The 12448-nt window shown below is 35.7% G+C and overlaps 1 protein-coding gene across 3 annotated transcripts in view; it reads right to left on the bottom strand.

The window, feature by feature from the left end:
* dsd (attractin-like protein dsd) overlaps positions 1-11925 on the bottom strand; it is a 32171-nt gene extending 20246 nt beyond the window's left edge. For all 3 annotated transcript variants that reach the window (XM_076130420.1, XM_076130421.1, XM_076130422.1), the window contains exons 1-7: positions 11628-11925; positions 4426-4638; positions 3752-3918; positions 2461-2541; positions 1343-1571; positions 791-931; positions 138-283 (exon numbers count right to left, since the gene is read on the bottom strand). In XM_076130420.1, the coding sequence (XP_075986535.1) occupies positions 138-283; positions 791-931; positions 1343-1571; positions 2461-2541; positions 3752-3918; positions 4426-4638; positions 11628-11860 (1210 nt within the window). In that variant the 5' untranslated portion in view covers positions 11861-11925. The remainder of the gene's footprint in view (positions 1-137; positions 284-790; positions 932-1342; positions 1572-2460; positions 2542-3751; positions 3919-4425; positions 4639-11627) is intronic.
* Positions 11926-12448: the final 523 nt, after the last annotated feature.

The raw sequence follows: 12448 nt of genomic DNA, 5'->3' as shown, positions 1-12448 counted from the left end.
ACTGAAATCATTATCAGAAACTTCGGACTGAAGAAAGATTTACTTAGATACTAACTAGATATTATAAATGCAGTAATACTTTATAATATTACACTGAAAGAAACGAATCATTTAACGAATAGGTATGTAGTACGTACCACAATGTTTGAGCGGCGCAGATCTGTGCGGGCTGCAGGCGAGCGGGGTCGCGTTGTGCCACTGCGGCCGGTCGTCGTTGAGCCGCACGCGCCACAGCTCGTTCGTCACCTCGCCGGCTCTACCTTCCAGACCCGCCAGGCCGCCACTGGAAGCAGAACATGGTGTTTTTGTAGTAGTCGGAAGTTTTGGAAAATTATGTATACAGGTTAGACTCTTTGGTGAAGATTAAATAGTAATGATAAACAGTCAATGTGATACATACATAACGTTTGTACATGTAGATAATTATTTCTTACACATAAGAAATAGCGAGGTGTGTCCAAAAATAAACATACCCCTTCGTATAATAGATATCAAACCTATTATCGAAGCTGTAGGAGACTGTTGAAACATTTAAACAGATTTTTGAAAAAACAACAGTACATTTCTTGTCAAGGGAATCAAACCCAAAATAAATATCGCATTCGAACAACGAAAGTAGTATTTCCAAGTTTTTGTTTTATCAATATAAATCAACTCACGGCCTTTATTTCGCGCCAAACAAATACAACAGTATTTTCTTGCTGACACCTTTCCTTAGTATTTACTTTTCGTCTTTGCAATTAGACACAGTTAAACTTTGCATGTTATATTATAGTATTTATAAACGTACCCTCTCTCCGGCTCGTCAGAGATAACAACTCCGCCGAACACGATGAGCTCGTGTCCGTACAGCACGGCGGAGTGAGCGAACCGCGGCGCCGGCGTCTCGTATGTCTGTACCTCCTCCCATTCTTGTTCCGCTGTTTTGTATCTGCAAGTTAAATTATGTATTTAAAGTTATAGTTATAGGTATAATAATGTCATTTATTTCATAACACAATTATATACTGTAAAGTTTATTGGCTATATTTTACTTTTGTGGCATTGTATGCGCACATTTGATTTTTGAAATGGGTTCGTAGTTTCACTAAAGTGTGATTTGTGTCAAAACAAGAAAGGCAAAGGCTGTTTCAATTTGTTGCTTAAATATTTTAGTGCTTATATTCTTCTAGTAACAAAAGTGGTTAATTTTATTTTATTGTAACAGTTAAATACAGTGTTAGCGGAGCGGAGCGCCAAGCAAGTACTTGAGAGTCCAAATTCTAAAACATCGTGCTTAAAGACACTCGTATAACCTATTATTAAGGGAGCCATCGCAAAGACCTATAGTAGTTATATTCACCTGTACAAAAACTCAGAATGCGCGAAGGTCTCCCCGCCCACCCGCAGCAGGTCGTCCCCGTACTGCAGCAGCGCGTGCGCGGCCACGGGCGGCGGCGGCTCGCCCCGGGCCGCGGGCGGCGCCGCCCAGCCCGCGCGCCACGCGTCCCGCGCGCAGTCGGCGCCGCGCCGCGCCGAGCTGCACACGCAGCCCGCCGGGATGGAGCACGTGCCGCCGCCGTGACAGTTCTCTGACAAATTTACAAACACAATTAATTATTATACACTTGTATTATAAACAAAAAATGCTTTTCAAATCTTCTATTTTGAGGAGGAATATACATAAAAATATATACAAGTAATGAAGGTAAAATAATGCAATAAAAAAATGCTAGTTGTCTACGTAAATAATCAAGAAAACGTATACGTGCTTACTCTGTCTTACGTGCGCACCCGTATACGCAAGTAAACATAAAATATCTTTTGACACAATGCATTTACAACATGTTTCAAGTTATTAATATTCCTTTAAAAATAACATAAATAGAACATCAACAAAAAAGATGCCTACAAATAAAATTAATTGACATATTTTATCGTACGAATTTAACGACCAAGCAGGTGATAAAACCGCTGAATTATATAGCAAATGGACATCTATTGACATTTAATATAGTGTCTTACATTTTTCTTCTAAAATGTACCTCAGAGAATAAAGTTCTCTTTGTAAACAGGATGTTATTGAAAAATATAAGTATGTAGAATCTTATCTTTAATTGATACTTCAATATTATACAGTGTATTACAAATTTACATTGAATCGCTTTACAAATATTGATGTTTCGCACACAAACTACACCCAAATCCAAAGCAACTATGTTTTTTGGAAATAGTCTGATAGTTGTCTGTGCAATGTCAAGATTTTGCAAAGCATAAGTCAACAAAAATTCGCCTATAATACTGCAAATAAATAACGAGCTTCAAAAATAAAGTAGATTACTAAAATTCTACCTTTTAATTCATTAACTTCAAGAACTATTATAATACCTAACGATCTAAAAGATCTGAAAGAGAAAAACGTTCGCATCAGCATAACTAACGTGAGAGTAAAAGAGACAGAGATATCTTTATATATATTACCTGGACATAATGGTTGATCACAAGCGTCTCCCGTCCACTCAGGCTCGCATCTACACGTACCGTCGTCGCATTCCCCATGATCTGAAAACGAGAGAAGACAATCACATATTTGTAAAACTACTTCTAACGACTGCTAATCACGAGATCTCGGGTTCAGTTCCTAGGTCGGAATTAGCAAAATTTTATTCACGTTGTTATGAATACGGTATTTCTTCTGAGACTGGTTAAAAATATATCCATATAAGTATGTATTTAAAAGTATATTAGAATGTTTATCAGTTATTTGGTTACCATAGTACAAGCTCCGCTTAGTTTGGAATCAAATGACTATGTTTTTCTCAGTATAAGCCCGGAGTTTGGTAACATGTCCGATGTATAGCAATAGACTCGCCCCCTAATTTATGGGACTAACATTGTAAACAGCGAAACGTAGATGTATTTCATACACGTCAGCTTACACCATTGGGTATACGAACCGTGATCTTATTTATAGAAAAGTCTGTATGCAATTGTGAGACTAATAGCCAGTTTTTATATACATATATATACATAAGTAAAGCATTATTTATATTTATGCTTGAGGAATGAGTTCGCAATCAGTATAATAATCAAATAAATATGTATGTCACGAAGTCTGAATTAATTTAGTTATGAGCTAAATTAGTCCTGTGATGAGTTTGTGTTTCAAATGCAGAGCAGTCATGATCACTGAACAACTTAGTGCATGAGTGTTGTATTTTATATCCACCTACATATACCCTTCATGTTCATGACTGTTGATTTCTGCGCGCCAGACTGGCAGACACACTACATTTCTGCAGATTTGAACTTTACTACAAAAGCATCATTATTATTACGAGCCTATATTATTATAGTCTGCCACTGCTGGGCAATGGCCTCCCCCCCTAAGCTTTCCACTGCGAACGAACTAACTATCCATCTGATTTGTAGGAGTCAAGCTCGTTCCTTCATATTTTACGGGGACTACCTCGCCCCCGCCTCCTTGTCCATGTCTGTTATACCCAAAGGTGTCGGCAGAGGTGTATGAAATACACCCACGTTTCGCCATTACCAATGTAATAGGGGGCGAAATAACCATTTACCGGACACGTCGCCAAACTCCGGGCTACTATTTGGATATAGTCAGTCTCATGTCTAACCCCCGGTTTCTGAGGTACATTTAGCGGCCGTTTATCTATACAATAGCGTTAAAACTTATACAAAAAAAACGCTATTGAATAGATAAACTACTGCTAAATGTACTCAGAAACCGAAGGTTAGTAATACTCACTAGAACAATTAGTCCTATGATCGTCCGAGGGGCAGGAGTAGGCCGCGTACGTCACGTTGAACCCCTCCATGGCGTAGGCATCGTCACTGAAGAAGTGCAGCAACGCGCTGCCCGACCGCGCTATTACTTGCTGCGTCCAACTTGACTTGCCGTTCTCTAAGACGCCACTGGAAAATAAAACAAAATATTTAGAGAATACTTTAGAGTTGGAAGGGAGTCGATATTTACAATTAACTCGGATTTACTTGATTTTCCGTCCTTAATATAAGCTAGAATAAGAGACCTCAACACCGTTTCGTACGCTTGGGTAACTGGTGAGCTTTCGTATGTAGCGTTAATATCGCGGTGTCATACTATAGGCACCATGAAAAAACCCCCAGAGGAACTGTTTACGTTACTGGGTACGAACACTGTAACTTCTCCTCCCATTTTGCAGCCAATTAAGGGTCATTAAACCCAAAAAAAACCTTTTGTAAAGAGAGCGTTACCTGAACACAGCAAGTAGCTTCTTAACTCTAACTCTATTATCAGCTCTCGAGGCGTAGAGCGGCAGCCAGAAACGGTGGAAGAGTCACAATTCAAATTGGGCGAATAGTACTGTGGCTTCTCTACCACCTGTCTTGGGGCCTGCTGTAGCTCATAAACAACTAAAAACCTTTAAATGGCCATCTTACCTGAACACAGCAAGTAGTTTCTTGGCTCTGACGCTGTCACCGTCGTACACATACAGATGGTCCCACCCGCACTCGGTGGCGAAGCTCTCGAGGCGCACGCGCAGCGGCGGCGGCGTGGGCCCCAGGTGCGGAGGCGTCAGCAGCCATGAGCACTGCGTACTCACGCTGTAGTTCCCCGGACCGTCCGTTATGAACCCCGTTGGTGATGTTAAACTGAAATAGAACATGAGTTGCTTATAATTTCTATCGTACTAAACCTAAACCATCTTATTCATTAAAATGTATGAAAGGTTTATAAAGAGTTTTGTTTCTTTCACTGCGAAATGAAAGAGAGAAAACATATTATAGTAGTTTTTTAACTAAAATAGGTAAAATACTTAGTGTGTTTATGAATAAGAGGGCTGATTTTGAAATGGTAAACATTTCAGATGCAGTTATAACGAAGGTAACAATGGATCATTTAAAACGATTTTTCGGTTCTGAACTTTCCTCTGTTTCATTAGTTCAGTGACAATTTCAAATAGCAATTAGTAGTTGGGAAATAACTTTTTTAAAGTTCGTTCGTTACTCTCCACCTCTTCTTTTTATTTCTCAAAATTTTATGAATTAGGACGCTTTGCATCCGTTGAAACATGCAGACTAGTTAAGTGACGTACTATGGTTTCTGCTACCTATATTAATTTTGATCCATATTTTATATAACTATCTCGCTACACAGCTAACGTTTATGGACTGTTTATATTCAGATTTATACCTTATTGTAGTATTCACAGAATTTTGATACATCATAAACAATTCTAAAGAAAAATAACCAGTACTGTTCTTCCTATTTTTAAAGTGAAAATCCTTGAGATAAAAATACAAGATGCAACTCATACATGTACGAACTGACCAAACCAGATGCGTATCCGCATCAAAAACTGACATTGGACCTCAAGGATGAACAATACAACGCGTGCTGTAGGGACATTGTGAAATCTGGATGGTGAACAAAACGCTTGAAGTTTTACAAAAATGCCTGCGTACTCATAGTTCGTCAATTTGGCTAAGAGCCTTGGCATGTACGATATATCTACTTACTTAGATTGAATTTAATAAATTATTTAATGTTTTTCAAAAATAAAGCAGCTAAGTAGCTGTGATACAGCCACTGTCAGTTGCATACGCCTGCAAGTCAACTTACTTTTTTGATGTTCTAAATTATAATTTTTATCTAGGTAGTCACTCAACCTTGCATACAATGGCTATTTACTAAGTTGTTGGACTGTACTATCGGCACCCAGCCAAATCTGAAGTAACTACGTAGGTAGGTATTCCTAAGAAACCTATATAGTCAAAAAATATTTCTTTATCTTATTTAAAAAGTAGGTAAACTAGGTAGGATATTTTTATAGATTCTCATTAACATGCAACTAATTGACGAACAGGAATCTAGATCAAAACTGTTTTATACCATCGCCGCAACATACGCAAAAAATTCATTGACATTATTTAAATTAAACGCAATACAGAATAGTATTGCACCGACGCATCCTCGAGAATAAATTAGTCCAATCACAATGACATCTGGCTGTTCTGATAATTGTCAGTGCCACACATTAACATGAAACAAAACATATACTTTATGGACTGATGATCACGCATTTTGAATTAAACAAACCCTACCTATTTAAAATACAGTAGTGCTCGTCACATGGCTCCGTTTTAATGGCATTGCAATAAACTGAACATAAGTTTACTATACTTAGGGCCAGTTTCACGGCTTGCGGGTACGTGTTGGACAATCTGAATCTGAAGATTCTGTATTCGGTAAATAACAAATTTGCGAACTGGGTACCTACACGGCAAGTCATTTTATCGGACTCCCTAGCTCGTAATATTATCAAAATCCTAATCATTTAATTATCATGTAGTCTGCACGTTTGTAAAGGTCCGAGTATAATTAAATTAGTGTCCTCATCTCAATATCACAATCTACTTTAGTCTACTTTTATTATCGGAAAATAGATGAAAGATTGATAAAACGAAAGCTAGCAGAAGACTAGTCACACTTACATTGAAACTTTTAATTTAAAAAGATCAACCACTTCACTTTGATAAGCAATCATTGAATCTAGGTCCTATATTCAAAGTTTTCATTATGAGTGACCGATTTAATTTTATTTACCTAATTTTATTACCACTACATCATTTTATGAACACTAACGGTGAACGAAAACATCGTGACGAAACATTGCATGCATAAAATTTGCTCAATATATTCTTCTTGAGGGCATGCAAAGTTCCCAACCTACACCACTGTGGCGGACTCAAGGCTCAACCCGTTTACGTTCGGAAGGAGACCCTTGACCAACAGTGAGACATTAACGGATAATAAAATAAAATACTCAAGGCCTAAACCTTCCCTCTTGCGGGAAGAAACCGTTGCCTTTGGTGGGACAATCACGTGTAGAAAAATCTGTGTATCTTTATAAAATGCATACAGACAGACAAACATATAAAGTTACTTTTCCATGAAAAAAACACGTGGGAACATGTGCAGATTTTGCCGATTACACTTTAATTTGTTTCAAATCTAGATTTACAAGAGGGCCTTGACCTATAGATATCTAGATGTTCGTATGACAAGCTAACAATACAGGTAGACATACTATTCAAATTATACAATGTACAAAATGTAAAATATCAGGAGCATGAACATAGACACGTGTGTAAAATAACATCACTGCCATATACCAAATGTGATCCTGGATAAGCAGCAGCCGTTTTAATAACTTATCGCAAGTAACGGATAACCGACAGCTTAGTATTCTCGATAGTAGTACCGTGTACTCTGATGGTATACCCTTATTTGACGAAAAAATAATATTTGATGATATGTTTTTTTGTGTCACATTTCCATTCTTCCCTAAAATCCGTTCGATCCATGGAACAAGAATACAGTGTAAAATGACCTAGGTAGAAGAAACCTTGTAGACAAGTAAGAATTTAGATACGGTCGTTGAAGAGTGCACGCAAATAAATTAGAGTATGGTGATAATGTAAGCAATTTCTTTCCATAAATCTTCCGTCTCCTTCTTTCTCGTCTTTAGTCGTATTTCTTTCACTTGGACCTGAGGTAGGTATCTGCCTACTCAAGTGGGTAGCCTACCTAGGTACCTAGTTTAGACTATAAAATATGGGACATGTTGAATTTTTTACGTGTATCGGTTATAACGGGCCCATGGCATGCATTCGCGTCAATAAACAATGAGCAAGGTTAAAATGATCGATGACAAATGCGAGTTCATGGATACGTTCATATTTAGACAGTTTACAAACTAGGGCTCAAGTAGCAAGCAATTGCAGTTATAGGTCGAATGAGGTGGACAGTTGGCACGAGGTTTGCCAATAGATGGGCTATCTTACTTGAGATTTAGAAGGCATATTTAAGCTCTGAAGAATACGTAAACTATCTTCGTATGAGCCGACCACGAACTTTTAAGCTCAAAAAATATTATTTCTCTCGCAGTCCTTCTACGTAAATACTTTACCGGTCTATCCAGATCTTATCCTGGTCTACTTACCTACCTATTTAGTGGCCTTCTCTTATTTCACCAGAAACTATCTAGGTTAATTCAGAGGTTAAAGCTATCTCTTCATTCTAACAGCTAAATACTCACAATACATTCAGTTAAGTGACATTTAAAAGTATTTCCACTCCTACTTTGCACCCCAAAATAATAGAGAGCATGCTCAAACAATACTCAATTTCAAATAATGCTCAACCAACAAAATTGTAGAAACAATACGAGATTAAAACGTCAACTTTAATTTGTATGAACTTTCAGTACTGGGTCATAAGAAAACAATTAAAATCACCCATTCAACTGATAAACTGTTCACACTTGACTGACCGATAACAAATTTTCTTTGTTTACTTCCTCAAAAGGTTAATGAGATTACTTGTTGTTTTGATTTCCTTACAAATACATTATCTTTAATGTTTTACGATATGTTAACAAGTGTATTATCAAATTCGATGAATGACTGATAAATAAATCTGGCACAGTAGTCCACACAGAGAAATAGGACTAGCAAATATAAGAGTTTTAAATATTTTAACTAATTTTGTAATAAGCCTATTGAAAGTCAATCATCAGCTTTTTTCAATGGTATTTAATTTAAGTAAAATCTAGTTTATTAGGAAATGATTACTGGAAAATGAAAGTCAAATAGCTTTTTACATTTCATAAAAAAAAATACATTCTAATTAAATGCAAGCAAAGTCACACTGGTCTACTAGTGATATAATACTCTTTAATACAGATGACACCACTGGCAAATTTGAAGACCCTAAGATACTCTTTTGTAGTCTTTCAAACCCTATTTTCGTCATGTTAAATTAAGACCCCAGTCAACTGCAGCTCAAAATAACTTTTTAAGTTAATTTCAGAGTTATTAAGTGTTCTTAGGATTGTATTGCGTTTATTCACACATTCCTTATTAATTCTCCCACTTGAGTTTAATTGATACAATGTGTATCTCGTAATGAGTCATAACAAATAGTGCAATAGAATTGTTTAATTAAAAAGGGGAACTCCCGTTAATCGTTTATTGCACTAGATTAGACTATTACAAATCCTAGGAGATAATACCTAGGTATTTGATAAGGGTAATAAAAGGGTAAGGATTTCTGGGTTATCAGATTAACTAAAGAAGTAGTGTTGTTTTGAAAAATTCAAATGCTATCAAAATTAATAATTAAGCAACTCATTATTAAAAGAAATATCATATGCAAAATATGTTTCTAGATTTGTTTAAGGTAACATCTGAAAATTGCACATTTGAGTTTAATAAGCATCTTAAATTGGTTTCATAATTTATTTAATTAAGCATTGTCTTAAACATAATCCTGGCAGGCATTTGTCAACTGTGTATGAGCAGATAACATACCTTGTTGCAAACATTACCTGTTAGTTAAGGATAAATAAAGGTATCAACATTTTGAATGGAACTAAAAACAGGTAATTTATTTATAGACATAAATAAATTACCTGTTTTTATATTTTGGACACAATGAGTGGTACAATGACAAAAATAAAATCATATTTTGTTATTCACAATTCCTGTTGTGGGTGTCATGGGTTTAATTGAATAAACACAATAACATTATTAAAGACGAACTTTTTACGATACATCTTCCTATTAGTGCCTTATCAAACATTAAATTCAGAAATAAAAAAAAAGTAACTTATGAATGATACTAATTCTTTAATTAACATATCAATGCATATTTTATACAACAATTGAGAATTTTATACCAGATTTAGTAATTTTTTTAAAACAATTTATACTTCTATTTGCTTTATTAATGGTATAAGGTAGGCAAGTATTTAATACACAACTCATCATTGCCTGGGCCTCATGTCACCTTTACGTGGGCTAACATGCTTGTTTTAACCTTCCACCCAAATCTTCCAGCTGTCATCCACATCTTTCTTGTCTAGCATCTACAATAGTCCCACTTTTTCCAGTTATTGCAACTTACTTCACCCCAATATGGACACCACAACCATTTTGCAGTCGAAATGGTATAGGAATACCAATTCCTTTGAACTTTAAGTTGACCAAGCAAATAGGTATAAATCTAGATACCATATTAATGCAAGTAGGTAGGTAAGTAAGTATGTGCCCATTAACAAGCTGAGGAGGAAAAAATACATGCCTATTTTAATATAAATAACGTTATCAGCACTAGGTACCAGGATAATACTGTGGGATACTCAATAATTAAGTAAGGATACAGGAAACAGACATATGGGAAATCAAAACAATTAACTTTTAAATAAAGTAAAAAAGGTACATAGGTATGTATAAGGCATTTTTATTTAGTACATTTTATATATCTTAATGCCTAGGTATGTACTAAACTACATTCCTTTTTCTTTTGTTCAATAATATAAAGAGGTCCAGTTAGATTACTCAAAGTGATGTATAAGGTAAGTACCTAGTTATCTTTTAATTGAATAATCTACTTTAAACGTTATTTTTGACATAGTCAGCCACATAGCAAGTGAAAGATTATGGTTTTATAACAAATATCAGGCTTCAGTCTAGAATTTAAATCAATATATTTATTTATAAAATGTAAATTTAAATGATGAGGATGTCTATCAGTTATTTGGTAACCATAGCACAAGATCTGCTTAGTTTGGAATCGGATGACCACAGTACGTATACCTAGAAAAATGTAGCAATCTTAAAAGGTACAAATAACCACAGTATAAATGTATTTAATTAAGAGTTTATGTCTTGATTTTCCCCAAACACATTATACACAACCATTTATACCTAGGATATACTTTTTATGTTATTTTTTTTTCTATATTTATTACCTACATTATTATACAGGTTTCTAGTATACAGTTGTTTGCCACATGTTAAAGCAACACTGTAGTTTAGCTCAGTTTTCTAAAAAAATACTGTTCATTTTCAAGCTCAAAAAATATATTATACTTAAACATGTATTGATAAATCCTCTGGCCTTACAATGTGATTCTTATAAGCCAGGATTAGCAAATGACCTACAAATACAGAAGCCTAATAATTATGATGCTAGGAAGACCTAAATTACTGTTTATCCACAGATTAAATAGACAGTCAACCTTATCCTAACCTTGTTGATATCAAATGATATCATTTAATTAGATTTACTCTCTATTAAGAAGACATTCTTCTTAATTATTCAAGTAAGATACTTTTTGTCAGGCATTTCTACATCAGCCTAATCAGCTGATCTAATAATAAAAAACTGTAAATGCAAACTGTCACAATCACTCATGAATCATAGAGTAAATTGTGACACTTAACCCCAACATAATGGCTAAGGAAATTAAGCACACAGCCAAGACAATCTTGCAGCAATTTGCCCCTGATTCGTCCTTACAAGCAGCACAGATAAAAGGTTAGCCTATTGTTGCACCAGTTACAGAAACAACTCAATAAAAACACGCGTTCTCATGTCGTAACCACGACCAGCGACCTTCGGGGCCACGCTCAGGATCGAGGAAAGAAGCCAAACTGTATAATTGGATAATCCTCGCGGGCTTTCTCTTGCAAATTCTACTAACTTGTCAGTAAGGCGCGCCTCGGAAAGAGGTCACTGAACTAAACAAATCAAAACGTATTACGGGCTCCACGGGCCTACAAAGGAGACTCACTTGACTTTCCCGCCGCAGTACTGACACTCCGGACCCTGCCATCCCTCGTAGCACACGCACATATCATTTTTACACACACCGTTCAAACAGTTATGATCACTACACTTAGACAGAACACCATCACAGAACAATAACACTATGAGCACTGAACACAGGAAAGGCGAGAACCATGAACATTTTCGTCTGTATTTAGATTTAAATAGAAATAAAAACATTTGTAGCGATTCTACCATTTTGATGTATGCATTTTCAACGAGTTTTATTAGCGCGGACGTAAAAACGGTTTCGACGTCGCGTAGTTTCGTACGGTACTAAATATGGGGTTGTAATGCTATAGAACTAAAAGTACCCCTAATATCGTAAAAGTAAACATTGCAAGTAGGTCTCTAAACAAGTGCATTTCTATAACATCACATAATATTCAGGCAAAAATAGCATCAAAATAATCCTTTATTTATATACTATCGTATACTGATGTAATAAACCAGTCGAATAATCCGTCATAAAATTAATGAGTCTAATTTAACGTCACAATGCTTTAATGAAATTTAAGTTTTTGCTATAAATCTCAATAATCGCGTACGTTTTCCAAGATATCAAATAATAATATAACGATAATAATAACGATAAAACAACTTTCCTACAGGGTAAATTGTTAACCTTGGCAACACTGATTTGACATTTTCATATTGCTTGGACAGACTAGATAATGGATGCGTCCGCAATGGAGAATGTTAACAAATTTGGGTTATTAGCTCTCCATATTCTCTGTTAAAAATAACAAATACTAGTGAAAGAATTACTTTGATACGTCAATTAGT

This window comes from Anticarsia gemmatalis, chromosome 24 (genome assembly GCF_050436995.1).
Source record: "Anticarsia gemmatalis isolate Benzon Research Colony breed Stoneville strain chromosome 24, ilAntGemm2 primary, whole genome shotgun sequence".
NCBI classification, from domain to species: domain Eukaryota; kingdom Metazoa; phylum Arthropoda; class Insecta; order Lepidoptera; family Erebidae; genus Anticarsia; species Anticarsia gemmatalis.
This window is presented reverse-complemented; position numbering and strand designations above follow the sequence as displayed.